Here is a 15,833-nt window from a genome sequence, read left to right as displayed (position 1 = left end):
TTGTTTTGATGATTATTTTACAAATAATTTCAAATAGAGCCCGACCAATACAGGAGTCATTGAAATTAAAACAAAAAATATAATGTAAAATAACTCAAAACGATGGGGTTGCTTTCTTAAAATCAACCTTCCAGTATTGCTCAAACTCGTTAAAGATCTGCGGCAGACCAATAACGGCCGGGTATCGGTAGGGCTCTAATTTCAAATCACTCTTGAATCAAATGGTGATAACAAGAAGGTTCTCCACACATCACTACCATACCTTGGCATTCCAATCTCTATTAAGGTAATATATGCATGTGACACACCGTCCATCGCCGTTAGGGTTATCCACATGGCGCACATATCCTGTCCCGTTTCCGGGGTAACATGCCACCATTGCCTGAAGAGAGGAACATGAAAAAAAACCCCTGATTAGTAAAAACAGATATGCAGTGACAACAGCAGAAATGTAGGCATTCAGTCTCTACAGCTCATGTGTCAAACAAAAGCTGTACTGCAAGGACAAGAAAGAAGGGAGGAACGGGAGCAAAGGAGCTCGAACTGCATTTGCTGGCTCGTGATGTGGAAGTAGCAGAAAGCCTCCCGCAGTCTGACTGTAGCACTGCCTCACCTGCACCAGGACTGACACAAGGCACAAGCTGCCTAAAACACAGCTGCCTCGTTATAAACTTTAAACTGGCAAGGAAAATAAACCGGAGATATCATGCTGCAACTTCCCCTCGTCTCTTCCTGCTCTACTAAGACTTGCATGATCTGCTTGGGTGTTGGCAGTGAACCTCCACGAGCTCTTGTAAACTTCTCGGTGTAAACATCGAGGGAGCACGCCCGCTCCTTCGAATGCCCTTCAGGAATAAGACGCACACAAGCGGTGATTTGCACACCACCCCGAGGACTGTGATACAGAAAAATGTGTTTTCTTTAACAGTAGAGATTTCTCAGACATCTCAGAGCTTTTGCACTGGAAATTACAGCTGACACTTGAACACCAAACAGCGTGTGTTTTCTTTTCAGATGAGTGGTGAACGTGCACACAGGGTGGAATAAGCCCTCATGCTAAGCAGTGTCTAAGCAGCGATATGACAGACAAAGGCAAGTTCATCCACATTCTTTCAAGAACTTGCATCAACATAAACCATAGCAACATTATTATAAACACTCAGTGTAGACTAAACTTCTTCCTCGGGGTTTCTACCCTGTAAAATATTATAGAGCATCTATGCTAGCACATTTAGAAGTTAAAGCTACCCTTTCAACAAAGAAAAGACTGAAGGTGCTGGGATTCAAAATGAACATCCGGGAGTTGAACAGGTACATTTACTTCTGTACATGCACAAATTTCATGATTATTTCACTGCACCACAGAAAAATTGTAAATCTTTGCGTGCAAAGCCTTTTAACGCCATAGTGAGAGCATTAAAATAAAATGACATCAGACCCACGTCGGCATCTTCTTACTCTACATGTCTGATCACAGTTACTTGCGTCAGTCCACATTGTGTTCACATGTTTTGTGTGATGCAGGTTACCGCTGGAATGCACATTATCAGGGCCTTTAAAGCTGAAAAACAACAAAAAATCTGACATAAAGATGGGGGAGGTAGCTCTGGCTGCATGTATTTTATCTTTTTTTTTTTTTTAAATATAAATGGGATGGGTTTAACAAGAACAGTTGCTGGGTTGGGGGATGGGGGGGTACGAACTGACAAAGCGCTTCCTGTAAGTAAGTCGCAATCCAGTATGTTTTCTTTCTTTGTGTGAGTCTGTGTGTGGCAGAGAAAGAGGTAGAGGGGCACAGACAGAGAAAGCATAGGGGTGGGGCTGGAGAAGAAGACAAGAGTGAACTGAGTGAACTTTGACTCTTGGCCTCCCTCCAGAGGCTGCAGTATTTTAATGGTTGTGCTACGTGCAGATCGTGAGGAGGGCTGGCTGATCCTCGGCAATGTCACCCCTCCCACCCTCAACTGCTGGGCTTGCGCTGCAAGGCTGGAGATGGGTAAACAGCGGCTGCTAGGAGATGTGTGTGTGTGTGTGTGTGTGTGTGTGTGTGTGTGTGTGTGTGTGTGTGTGTGTGTGGGTAGGGGAAGCTTGTGTGTGTTTGTGCGTCTGCTGAGCCGAGGTGCAAGAGCCTAGGCGCTCTGCAAAACTCCCGACGCGGCATTTTAGCTTACAATTCCCTCAAATAGACAGCTGTAGAAACGTTCTAATGCTTCATCAGATCCAGGAAAGCTTGACATCAGCACATGCTATATAACAAATGCAAGAGCGGTTTGTGATTATTCTTGTTACAAAAAAAACATGACATGCATAACAGCTAAACCTATATGGATTGCTGGTCTATACAAAAACAAAAATCCTAAGAGAATAAGATGTTTTAGCTAAAACATTTACAAAAATGCAAAATCCAGACAGCCTCGGCGTGTTAGAATCTGTATTAAAATAATAACAACTATATAAATAATAATAATAATAATAATAATAATAATAATAATAATAATAGTTGGGAAGGGAAAAAAAATCATATTTCCCACAATAAAAAACATGTCCTACTAAACTCAGGTAGCCCATAATTCCATTCCCTTTGTCTAACAGAGTTACTGCTGATATAGTGGGGACAGGAGTAAATGTTTTCAAATGAAAGCTATTTTTAACACACTTGTTTCCTCACTCTCTTCACCCCTAACCTCTATACCTATTTGAGCTTCCCTTCCTTTAGCCACTTATTCTTCCGCATTCCTCCGCGGCCCTCATTAGGAGGCTGACCTTACTCTTGGTGTTGTTTGTTTACATTCCATAGGCATGGCTTCTGAAGCCGATGGGCATTCACAGGCAGAGAGCGAGAGGAGGTCACAGAAGAAAGCTCAGAGGCTGTCGCTGAGGCCACAGGAAAGGAAGGCTTCATTTCACAGATGGATATTAAAAGAGCATGAAAATAATTGACATTACAAACACGCACAACCTGCAACTAGTACCAAACCATGCACTTCCTTGATTGAAAAAACCAAAACAAAAAACAGCAGTCAATTAAATAAATGGGTCTTTGATAATGGCCGAGAACATAACAAATAAAGCCTGGTACTCAAACACTGCTGCTGCAGCACATGCTTTCAAATGTTGCATAATAAAAGCTAATAATTGAAGGGTTACTTATCTGGTACTTTTCGACTGGAAACTAGCATTATGAATTTTTCCAGACTAGTGTGTGTGTGTGTGTGTGTGTGTATATATTAGGGGTGCAACAATATACAAAATTCACGGTTCGGTTCGATACTTTGGTGTCACAGTTCGACATTTTTTCGATACAAAAAAAAATGTTCATGCCTTTTTAATTTGTCATTTATTAAATTTTCATGGCACATTCCGCACCACATCTCTGTGCGTTCATCATTTGTTTGAAGCCAGCTCACCTCCTGCAACTACTTTTCCGAGAATACGTGCTTCTTTTGTGGTTTGGACTCCTTCTGACATTTGTTTGGAGGTGGAGGAACATCACAGTAATTGCTTAAAGGAGCTTGCTTCTTCGACATCTTTAAGAGTTCTAAACAAATGTCTGTCCTCCTCCTGAAAATCTTATGTACGCAAACAGGCGTTGCAACTTCTTATCTTGTGCCCGTTTTTTATTTTGACAGCGAATGCGCACCTGCGGACCACTTATGTGCAGCCCCGGATATACTGCTCGTCATACTGCAGCCACAGAAATTCGTTTGTCCATGAAACCATAAAGCTGCACTTTCTTTTTGCCTTATCGTCTGATTTGTCATAACTTTTCCGTTTTGTGGTAAGCTTTTCTTTGGCTGTCACTTCTTCACCCTGACCTGTCTTATTTGGCTCAGCAGAACTAAAATATTGTGGCGAGCTCAGACAAGGAGGAGACGAAGTGTCGTTTGGTCTTGCTTCCCGTGAGCTAGCCAGGGAGCACAGCCGTTTATTGACATCTGCAGAAGAACACTGCCGCTAGCTAACTGCTCAGCGCGGCAACAGCACAGCAACAACAACAACAACAACACACAGGGCGCCCTCTGACCCCGGAAGGACACACCGTCGCAGTGAGAGGGCGTCACCCGTCACTATGGCAACATAAACAAAACATAACTGTACAAACAGAACCCCGAACAGCCCTGACCCGCTACATAGCCCCCACCTAAGGGGTCAGTCGTCCCCGACGACCCCATTACCCCACACAAAGTCCTGCAAATGTCCAGGTGCCTTCTTTTGGCGCACCGGCCGGTCACGACCGGCGGGGGAAAAGTCACTCGGGTCAGAACATGGGGTGCCACCATCATCCCACTTCTGACACCAATGTGGCGAGCTCAGACAAGGAGGAGACGAAGTGTCGTTTGGTCTTGCTTCCCGTGAGCTAGCCAGGGAGCACAGCCGTTTATTGACATCTGAAGAAGAACACTGCCGCTAGCTAACTGCTCAGTGCAGCAACAGCACAGCAACAGCACAGCAACAACAACAACAACGACACACAGGGCGCCCTCTGACCCCGGAAGGACACACCGTCGCAGTGAGAGGGCGTCACCCGTCACTATGGCAACATAAACAAAACATAACTGTACAAACAGAACCCCGAACAGCCCTGACCCGCTACAATATGTATCCTGCTGCTTTTACACACACACACATAACGCTCAGCGATTCTCTGCACATGTTTGAGCTTGCTGCGGGAGATTTCACTTATCATGTTTGCATAGTAAGCTAACGATGTCAGAGGAATTGGTGCGCAAATTATCATCACTCACCAATCAGTGCTGTCGCTCTCTATACACAGTTCGCGCGATTGCAAAGTGAAAGCAAAAAACAAGCGCAAATTCAAACGCAATTTCAATATGTCACATATTGACAGTGGCTCACGATGCCAATGACATAATTACCCAGCTACATTTCCGAAAGAATGCAAAAGCATTGACATATATTTTTCCTTCCTACGATAGGCCGACGGGCAGGGCAGAGATAGATTTTGGTAGCCCGACTGGAAAAAATCGCTAGCCCCAGGACGTAGAGCAGGCGATTTTGCGAGCCCTGTATCTGATTGAGGAATCACTCATCTTTGGAAAAGAGAGTTTATTACAGAGAAATGGCTCTTTCCAAAATAAAAGCTATACTATACGCTTCTTCTGGGCTATATTCTCAGCAGCATATTAAACATATCAGGTCCCCATAAGGAGAATCATGTGCTAACGGCTGTCTAAATGACTCGGGTAAAGTTTGGTGCATGCGTGCTTGTTGTTTTTGTCTGCTTCCACTTGTCTTTGCACTAGGATGATGTCGGAGTAAATGTGCAGTCATATTCGTTGTGTTCCCACTAGTGCTGTCAGCGTTAATCTCGTTGAAATGACGTTAAGGCCACAACACGGCAAATCTCCGTTAACGAGCTACCAGATCGCCCCGTGCAACACGTTAACGAGCTAACTGCGCTAACACACTAGCTCCCACCCATGTAATTGAGCATTGCATGGCACATCCAACATACTGTTTTACTTTAGTCCATGATGCGCTTACCTTCAGGGTCATACATCACATCCAAACGCCAGATCTGAATGAGGGTAGGGGAGGTTCAATTTGCCATGTTGCAAGGAGAGCTTAACTTCTGTCTCGCTAGCTTGCCCTGCGCTCAGTGAATCTGCGTTTGACTACTCCGCCTAGGCTGCACTGTCCAGCGCAGATCCACTGAGCACTCAACACAGACAGCATCGTCAGAAGGAAAGTTGATAAAATAAATTAAAAATGTATTTTGTATTGTTCATACATATGCGTACCGAACTGAAAGCACTGTATCGAACGGTTCAATATCGATACGAGCATTGTTGCACCCCTAATAAATATAAAATTTGTATATATATATATATATATGAGATTAACGTTTCAGTGGGAAATGAGAGAATAAACCCAAGTTGTTTTTTGTAGCTCAAACATTAACTAAGCTATGGTACCTTAAACATTGTCGGGTAAAAGAAATGCTAATGCAAACATTTAAAGGGCTCCTATATAGAAAGAAGGAAATAACTAAGAAATTCAGCAGAATGGCATACATTTACCAGAACATGTCCTCAAACTAAAAACTGATTACAGCTTTAAACATAAAGGACAGTTGCTTAAAACAGACCTGTGAAACAAATGCATCTACACATGACATTAGGGAACTTTCACCCTGTGTCGACACATAACTCAGGATGTGAGCCTTGAACTGGGGTGGAGAAAAATGGAAAAGCTGCAAGGAGTCCGCTCACTTCACATAAGAGATGCTTATCCAAACATGAGTACAAACAGTTGGGATGGAGACCTTGTAGCACAGAGGAGTGTGGGAACCACGGCAGTTTGGGTTTTGGCCCAGGATAGCTCACTGCTTTATCTGTCCGAGAGTGGTGCTGCCTCAGAGGAAATCCTTGTTTAAAGTAATGGCCCAGTTTACTCTTTTCTTCTTTATGGCAGGCTGTGAACAATTGAGGGACGTATGCAGCAGCAACACTACCCTTTAACCTCCACATGTTGCGGTGGAAACACAAACGCACTCTCTGGTACTGTTACGCAAATATTCTGAGAGGAATTGTTTAAACTTGAAAGCGCTGTATATCTCAGCACACTCTCCCGCTGACGAACTAAAGATAAATGCATATGCTGGTCTCTGTGAGCTGCTTTAAGTTTCACCCGGAGTAAACTCAGGTCTGGGATCCAGTGACAGACCAAAACTGCCCTGCAGTCAGTCAGTCTGTGTCTATTCATTTTAGTGGAATTAACTGAGTTATAAAACCAACAGGGGGAAAAAAGGATAACTTTTCTTTATTACTATTCATTTTTGCTATAAAGCTCTCGCTTTTTCTTGTGTCATAAATCGAGCCCACCCTTTCCCTTTAAATCTCAAGCTCACTCACTGTTTAGTGCAGCTCCAGCCACGAGGACTAAAAGAGAGCCTTCGGTCAACAAGATTTATCTAGAGAAAGTAAAACTGTCAGCTTCAGCGCCTTGTTGTTCACCCATGGTTGCTGTGAGTGTCTACTAAAGGGCCCAGTGTACCCACCATGTTGATCGCTTCGTGCACCGCTGTTAACGGCTTTTAAAGCCACGTCTATTTATGCTTGCCGTTAAGGCGCAGACAGCCGCTGCGGTCTTCTCCTCAACGAAAGGCGTTTCCACTCAGACAATACTATCACATCAGAGCTGATATAATAAAACATGTGCAATCAGTGACCCTCTAATCTTCTGTATCAAAATATCCTTAAAATGGTGATAAAAAACTGACATGATTGAACACTTGAGTCTTCAACCCAGCTGTGGCAGCAAAACGCGACAGGTTACAAAAACCGAGAGGTGCACGACCGGCTTATTAAGGAAATCCCCCAGAAAAAAGATTTAATCTCAATAACTTGATGTTTAAGTTAATAATTCTATTAAATAATCACAATTGCAATATTGACTAAAATCATTATGATTTTTCACAGAGTTCAAGAGCCTTGACTCATATTCAATGAAAACCAACTAGGGCTGTGCGATATGACCAAAATCTCATATCCCGATATTAAGACATCTATCGTCCGATAACGATATAAATCCCAAAAATGTAACATTTTCTGTAAATTCTGTGAATCTTAGGCAGCTCGACTTGTTTCCAGCTGGGCATCGTGTAGCTGGAGTCGAGTGTTTTAACCACTGCCTGAAATGATACATTTTTAGACATAAGTTGTAACGCCCGCCGTTTTCTTTGTGTTTATTACACGGCGTGCTGCAGGGAAAAGCCTGTTCTAACGTTTGAGTCTAAGGTTTATTTTTTAGCACACGACGGCTCTTTTTTGCTTCTCATCCGTAAACACTGATTCAGTTTATTTTGAAAAGTCTCAACAGGATCTTGAGCTTTATTGTGAAAGGTTTATGTGGAACAAGCGGACACGCGGTGGTTTTACCGTCGTTGTTGCTAACGACAACGCATAAAAACAAACGCTTGTCTGTCTGTAGTGTGGTTATATAAAATATAAGAGAAAGAGAGAACTTTAACTAATTAACATAGCCACTACAGTGACCATCAAAACAATGAAAAAATATTGCCGTAAACAATCTATTTTGCGACACCACAAAACAAACGATTGCGTAAAATGAAACGATAGACGTTTTTATATCGTCATCCGATATATATCGTTATATCGAACAGCCCAAAAACCAACAGAGCAGATATTTGTATCTGACCTCTGATGGCTCCATCCACTCCATCAACTGTGTGAGAGCCATGTGAACTCATTCTGAAACTGGGTGATGCAGCATGTTGATATGTTACAGTTGAACATGTCAAGATATGAGTTAAGAAATTGGCTTTCTAAGTAAAAGAAGTGAAATCTACATCTATATTAAACATGACTTAAATAACAGCCGAAGCCTTCATTTACTGTTGCAAAGAGGCAATTATAATTATTAAAGTATCTAATTTGCAAAAATATGTTCATCAGTGGATGGATGTTCATGTTTGATATGGCACTGAAATTATGCCAGATGCCCTTCCTGAACGCAACCATCCTGTTTATCCGGGCTTGGAATACATTAGCTTGTGATCCCCTGAGACTGTCTTTCTCTATTTAAAAGAAAAAAATTCTAATTATGCTTTAATTTGTTTTTTTAAAACCACCATTACTATCACCCTCCACCCACCATAAATCCTTCCTGTCTTCAAGCCCACGGTTGCAAGTAGTAAAAAACAAAGAGCTCTTTCTCAGGGCTCCACCTGGATCGTGGCCAGGTGTTGCTCTTAGACAGCTGTGATAGGAAACAGAAGGATGGATGTGCGCTTTAAGCTTTAATAAAATGTATATTTTAACAGCTTCATTTTAACCGATGAGCACTTATTCAAGAAAACGACACTGTAACAAATGCTGGATTAAATTAGATGCATTCATCCCTCTCTCTGGTATGTCACACTGATTTAGAAATCACTCTACACGGCTTAGACCACATTATGGTTTTAAATAAAAGAATGGTATCATGAGCATTTGAAGAAATCCACAGATGAATTACAGGCTTTGAGAGGGGATACGTGACCATGATGGCCTGTATTTATATAGCGCTTTACTAGTCCCTAAGGACCCCAAAGTGATGGGTGAGCCTGAGCGCTGAATACTTCCTAGACTATTTCTGGTCAACAGTGAGATGGTTAAACAATAAGCAGGATAAAACCAGGCATGAAATGTGCTGCACTTAAGTCAAGCTGGTACTGTAGGCGGACGGAATGAGCAGCTCGTGGAGCCTTTAGCATAACGTATAGCTGTCCCCAGTGCTCAGAGGACCACTGTCACATGACTTCCTCTTGTCTACTCGCTCTGTAGAGCTTTAAGATTTAGGTCAACGGTCAACTTCCTTCTGAAAGCACATGTCCACACGTTGCTCTGTGACAGAACAAATGACAAAAGCAAATAACTGCCAACAACGTCAAAACACTGTTATCAAACTCTGTTGATAAGGAAGGGGTCTGTCCAGTTCTGTCCTGTTTAAGTTGAACTGCTTTGAAATGAATGAATTGACAAGATGATTTCATAGCATGAGGAAAAGATTTTGAAAAAAACAACAGAAAATCGCAATACCGCATACCGTATTACATGCTCACAGTCTACGACAGTAACAGCTTTTCAATTAAACTTCCTTAAAGTCGTCCTTTTCTTGACAATTTACAAATGTATTCTTGATGAATCAATTAGTGCCCAAAGACATTATAAAAAGCAAGAACAACATCTTTAAATGTTTATCTTTAATCTAACAGTCTATTACCAGACTTCAATGCATTTACAGACAACTAAGACTAACAAAACCTGCAAATGCACACATTTAAATTATATCAATGGGATGTCTCTGGTTTGTATTCCTTGCTGAAACAACTTTTAAAATTATCGCATACGGAAGCACTAAAAGAAAGAAAGCCCAGAAAACTGTTTGTTTGTTGTTGTCTCTAGGTCTTGCCTACACTTATGTTACAGGGGGATGTTTTTTTCCCACAGCTGACCCGTTGTTTTTCACAATAAAGAGTCATGTTTGAGACAGTAATGCAGCTGGAATCCATATCCGGTTGTTCAGTGATGACGCGACGAATCCTACTTCCGGGTCTAAAGTAGTCTGCGTTTAATATGGCTTTTGTGTTGTTAACATGTTTAATGTTATGTATTTTCTTCTATTTGATCTCAAAAAGCTCCTAAAACAGTCAGTGATCACTGTTGACCTCCCTCGGCTTTTATTACCGCTAATCATTTATTTAAGCTCAGTTTTTAAAACCTTAGGATGTAACTACAGCCCAGCCCATGCAGCAGTATATGAATGACTAACTTCGTATTGTGGATGGATTATCTCAGTTGTTCTCCTGGCTGAAGTTTGGTCCTTTTACAGCATCCTGCCATGCGATTACATTTGTTCCTGACCACCGACAACACTCACGTTAACTTTTATCGAGTGGAAAAAAAAGTTAGCTTGTTTATATTATGCTAACATAGCTGTGTCGCTAGCGGTCACGTAGCACATCATTATATAGCAGGTAGCTCAACTTCAGTAACCCTACAAACGTTGCTGCTGTTTAGTTTTCTGTCTTCATTTATGCTGGAAGATATAACAGAGCTGTACGTTTTAATTTGTTTCCAAAACCCCGCAGTCAGGACATGCTATATTGTATTTAGATAGAAGCTAGCGAGCTAACTCCCTGCTAACTTCTAACTCCGTTAAATGTCATAAATTCCGTTTTCATGGATGCCTGGATGTTAAACTCAATTGTTACACCTGGTAGAGCAGAACGCTGATCATTTTATTAAAGATGAAAGACTTTAGACAGTTTTTCAACTCTCAGTAATGCCACAGTGATCGTTTGATATATGGACCTGCAGCGGAGTTTAGACCCAGACACGGCTAGTGACGTCAGACTGAACAACCGGATATGTGCAGCCTTGCAGCGCCGTATGATATGAAAAAAAGGACCAAAAAAACAAACAAACCAGGAGCAACATCTCCCTTGTGTGTATTGGGCTGCATTATATTTGAAAACTTAAGCTGCTGTGGGACCTCATTACAGTATGTACAGTGTTTAAATTCAGTACTGAGTCATATTTCAGCATGCTTAACACGGCTATCATGTTTCATGTGATCGGCATTACTTTAATAATGTCAACTTTGAAAAGTAGCAGTAAGGGTGTTTATAATGGAGCCTTAGCTTAGCTGGCTATTCTTTTATCATGTAAGACAGACTAACAGTAGCGTGAAATAAGTCAGTAACAGGACAATTATGTTGCTGCTACAAGCTTCTTTAGGTTTCCGGATAATGTTTAAATGGTATCAGAGAGCATCCAACATGCTGGATCTGCAAAGAAACAAACATGTCCCGCTGCCTGCAACTTCCCACAGTGTTATCAAGTGAACGGGGGAAATGGAAACAATGCCATTTAATAACTATTTGGGCAAAATCTTTTTCCTCTGTCTCTCCCAATGCGAATTGTGCTTACATTGTGTCATATCCCTTTGAGCCATTGATACTTGCAGCATTTCCATTTGTGCAAGTCATGCTGATATTTGCTGGTCACAGTCCAGCCGTGTGTTTGCCAAGGCAACTAGGGCAGTAGGCGAGGAAGTCAAGTTCTCAGTAGAGTGTGAGTGAGTGGCCAGCTGCATGGATCAACAGCACAACCTGAAATAATGTGCTTTCTCCAAAACATTTAGGCCTACTAAGAAACAGCCAAGGGTGAGAGAGGAGGGGGGACCGACTGGACAGGAGAAGCAACCTAAAAATAACAGCATACGGCAACTAGAGCTGTGCCAGCACATAAAAACAAGTACCTGGAGCGAGTAAAGGCCACAGACTTCAATCGAATGTGGGCTGTTTCACCACTAGATCCTTTAAATGTCAAGGGCTGTTATAACAGAACATGATGTAACAAATGTAGATCAGGGACAACTCTTAGTGTATCATTTTTAAGCGCTAATTCCAGTTCTGGTATAGTCTGTTATTTCCCTCTAAAAAGATGTGACAAATATATCTCAAGGTCAAAGACCAAAGAAGTCCTCAAAACTGCTTAAAGCTTGTCAGAAGGTTGGAGCTTTGTTTTTATATGCAAAAGAGTAAAAAGATAAAAATAAGTTTACAGATCAGGAAATCAAATAATGAAATTATTGTAAAACTCAAAGAGCTATGAAAGGCTGTTTTCTGACATTTAATTGTTAAATTTTATTTATTTTGCCATGTAGGAGTCAAACTTATCTCAAAATTTAAACTTAGTAACTCAAACTTTTTAGATGAAAAACTGAAATTTCAAGTTACTAAGATGAAATGTATAAATATAATCTGAATTTTAAACTTTTTTATTTTTCTGCTTTAAATGTTTAACTGGATGGAAAAATTATTTAATTTAAGTGGCATAAAGAAAAAGACCATTAGATCCAATTAGAGCAGGGCAATATGGCCAAAAATATTTATCACGATATATATTTGAAAATTTGCGAAAACGATATAACAGACGATATAGTTAATGCAAGACAAAATACAACTCCACAACTTTACTACCGCAACAAAACCCATCCATTTATTTTCACTTAAACAAGCAGCTGTTTTTTATGTGCATTAAAGCTATATAAAAATTTAACAGTGCAAATGCAAATTCCCTGCTGACAGTTTAACCGAAAGGCATTTCCAGTAGAAATGGAATATAATATCCACTAAAGTTAAAAAGAGGTGCTTTGCAACTAGGGCTGGGCGATATGACCCAAAATTCATATCTCGATATTTTTTAGCTGGATGGCGATATAAGATATATATCTCGATATTTTTTTTAAGCCATAAAGTAAGAACAAAAAGAGTTCTTAGTCAAAGCTGTGTCCCAGATGTCACACAGGCACTTTTATTAACATACAGCACAGATGTACATGAAAAATTACTCAAAATTAAATTATGAGCATTCATTAAATAATAATGCTCCATAAATAAAAGAAAACAAGGTTGTTTTTGTGCTAAACAAAGAGCTCACAATTGTGCAGTCAAAATGTAAACTAAAAGACGCTGAGCGTAATAACAAAGACAGACAGATTTTACAGCTGCTCTGTTCCCAAGTTTTACTGTGTGACTGATAGCCTGGAGTTTGAAATCCGCTTCATAACCACGTCTCTTACAGGTGCCATTTATGGTCCTTATACACACACAATACGGTAATATTACGTTGATGCACAGTACGTATCACTCCGCGAAGCTCCTCGGTAGCCGTAATGCGCCGACAATCTATCAAGCGGTGCAGCTCCGTAGCTTACCAAAGTCGTACTCAAACATTTTTGACAGATTGCTGAACGCCGTGTACCACATAAAATCGGTTCGCGGCCACCAAGCACAACCAGAATTCATACATAAGGCGCGCTATCAACTTTTGAGAGAATGAAAGGATTTTAGGGTTAGCGCTGTTAGCTCGTTAGCGCGGTTAGCTCGTTAGCACGTTGACGCCGTCCAGCCCCACGCATGGGCGATGCGCAGTAACTCGTTAACGGAGATTTGCCGTGTCCGTCTTGTCGCTGCCTGCACGTGAAGCGATGGGGTAGGAGGGGGAGTTGTCTTCAGTGAAGGCGAGGCGGAGTAACGTTGCGTAGAGACAAAAGTGGACGAAAGAGAGGCAAACTTGCGGCTCCACAGCTATAATTATAACGTAACATAGACTATATCGATATAAAGGATATTGTCACATCTTATATCTCGTATAAAAATATATCGATATGTTTTAAAAACTCGATATATCGCCCAGCTCTATTTGCAACATTAAACTGCAGTGTGCCAAATAAAAACGTCAAATACGTATTTTTCGGACCATAAGGTGCACGGGATTATAAGGCACATTAAGCGAAACAAAGCAGTCAGATAAATCAAACTTTATTCAACTCATTCTTCTTGCTTCCTCCACTTCTGTATCATTCATTCATTAATGCTGTATTCTATCACAGCTGCTCTATTCCCATGTTGTTGCAGTATATTAATGACTAACCTTGTATTGTGGAAGGATTATCTCAGTTGTTCTCCTGACTGAAGTTTGGTCCGTTTACAGCATCCTGCCATGAGATTGCATTTGTCTCTAACCATCAGGAACCTTCATGTTACCTTTTATCGAGTGGAAAAAAGTTAGCGTTCATCCTCCAGCTTCACTGTTTATGTTATGCTAACATAGCTGTGTCGCTAGCGATCACATCATTATATACCAGCTAGCCCAACTTCAGTAACCCTACAAACGTCACTGCTGTTTGGTTTTCTGTCTTCATTTATGTTGGAGGTGATAGCAGAGCTGTACGTTTTAATTTGCTCAGAAATCTCTCAGTCAGAACATGCTATATCATGCTTAGGTAACTAGCGAGCTAACCTCCGCTAACTTCTAACTCCGTTAAATGCAATAAATTCTGTTTTCATGGATGGCTGGATGTTAAACTTAATTGTTACACCTGGTAAAGCATCAATGCTGTTCGTTTTATTAAAGATGAAAGAATTTAGACAGTTTTTAACTCTCAGTGTTGACTTTGGGACCTGTAGCGGACGGAGTTTTGGACCCAGATCACTCCCAGATTTACGAGCACCTTAGTCCGACAAATACGGCCCGCTTGCATGTTCTACAAAAAAAGTGCTTTGGTGGGTATCTGACGGACAAACACCAAACCAGTTCCACATCACTGAAGTGGCACCATTTTTACAAACCAATTCTGGTTCATCCGTTTCACTCAACGATCCGCTTTCCCCCTTCTCATTCTCCGTTGCCGCCATGCTTTTTTGGCCATGTGCGTATGAAAACAAAGGAACTGCGCATGCGCGTTTTACCCATATTCTATCGCAATTGACTTTGTGCACGCTAGCATATGCTACTTCCGGTGCGGAAACTCCTGTGGGGAGCTTTGTTTCCGGTGTCCTATTCACGCCCTGTTTACGGTCCAAAACAAGTTTAGCAAATGAATGAATCAAGCGGCGATTTACATTTCTATAGATGTCTTGGGCATTTACCCAATATATCTGTAAATGCTTCTATCCCCAAGTAGAGCTGGGCGATATGAGATTTTTTCATATCACGATATGTTTTTTTCATTTCAGGCGATAACGATATCTATCACGATATAAGCCAAATAACTATATTTGTAAGATTTAATTGTGCCGTTGCTCACAAGTAAAATGTGAAATAATCAGCAGCTTGTTTTTATTTAAATATTTATTTCCCATAATAAGTTCAACGGGGTAGATGTACTTAAGGAACATGAGACTTTTTCAGATAAATAAAGGCAAATATTGCAAACTACACAAAAGGCAGCCGCTAAAGCGTTTAAGTTTCAAAATAGAACAAACGAAACAGACTAAATTGTCAATTCCACTTAGAAACAAAATATTAATTCTAAAAATAAATCTTAGTTTGTTTTACAGAAGAACAGACAAAACTGACTAACCTTTGTCAATATCAAATAAACTGAGAACTAAAAGGAAATTCTCAATCTCTCCTTGTTGTATAGCTGAGCTTTTCAAACAGTTACTTTAGTCTGACAAAAGCCGAATGACGAATTAGCGCTTCCAGTCAGAGACTGAGGCTACGTCCACACGTACACAGGTATTTTTGAAAACGGAGATTTTCCGTTTTCGTTTTAAAAAATAATCCCGTCCACACATAAAGGCAGAAATGAAGGAAAACGCTGCTATGAACATGCCAAAGCAGCAGGTGGCGCTAGATTCCTAACCGTGCAGAAATGTTGGCCAATCAGAAGTCTAGAAGCCTCGGTGGGAAAAAGTAAACAAAGCTGGGGCATAGAAGCAGAACCGAGTCGTATGTGTGGACAGACAGTAACTGTGTGTATATGTAAGCATTTAAACACTGCAGAGAGTAGAA

At 41.0% G+C, this 15,833-nt stretch overlaps 1 protein-coding gene across 2 annotated transcripts in view; it reads right to left on the bottom strand.

The window, feature by feature from the left end:
- egln1a (egl-9 family hypoxia-inducible factor 1a) overlaps positions 1 to 15,833 on the bottom strand; it is a 38,938-nt gene that overhangs the window by 16,003 nt on the left and 7,102 nt on the right. Inside the window, exon 2 of one of the 2 annotated variants that reach the window (XM_080287852.1) lies at positions 263 to 382. The exons of the other annotated variant lie outside the window; for it this stretch is intronic. Within the exon in view, the coding sequence (XP_080143978.1) occupies positions 263 to 382 (120 nt within the window). The remainder of the gene's footprint in view (positions 1 to 262; positions 383 to 15,833) is intronic. 2 annotated transcript variants of the gene reach the window in all.

The sequence above is a fragment of the Astatotilapia calliptera genome, chromosome 13, assembly GCF_964374335.1.
Source record: "Astatotilapia calliptera chromosome 13, fAstCal68.1, whole genome shotgun sequence".
NCBI lineage: Eukaryota > Metazoa > Chordata > Actinopteri > Cichliformes > Cichlidae > Astatotilapia > Astatotilapia calliptera.
The sequence above is the reverse complement of the archived record's forward strand: the minus strand, read 5'-3'. Positions and strand labels throughout refer to the sequence as shown.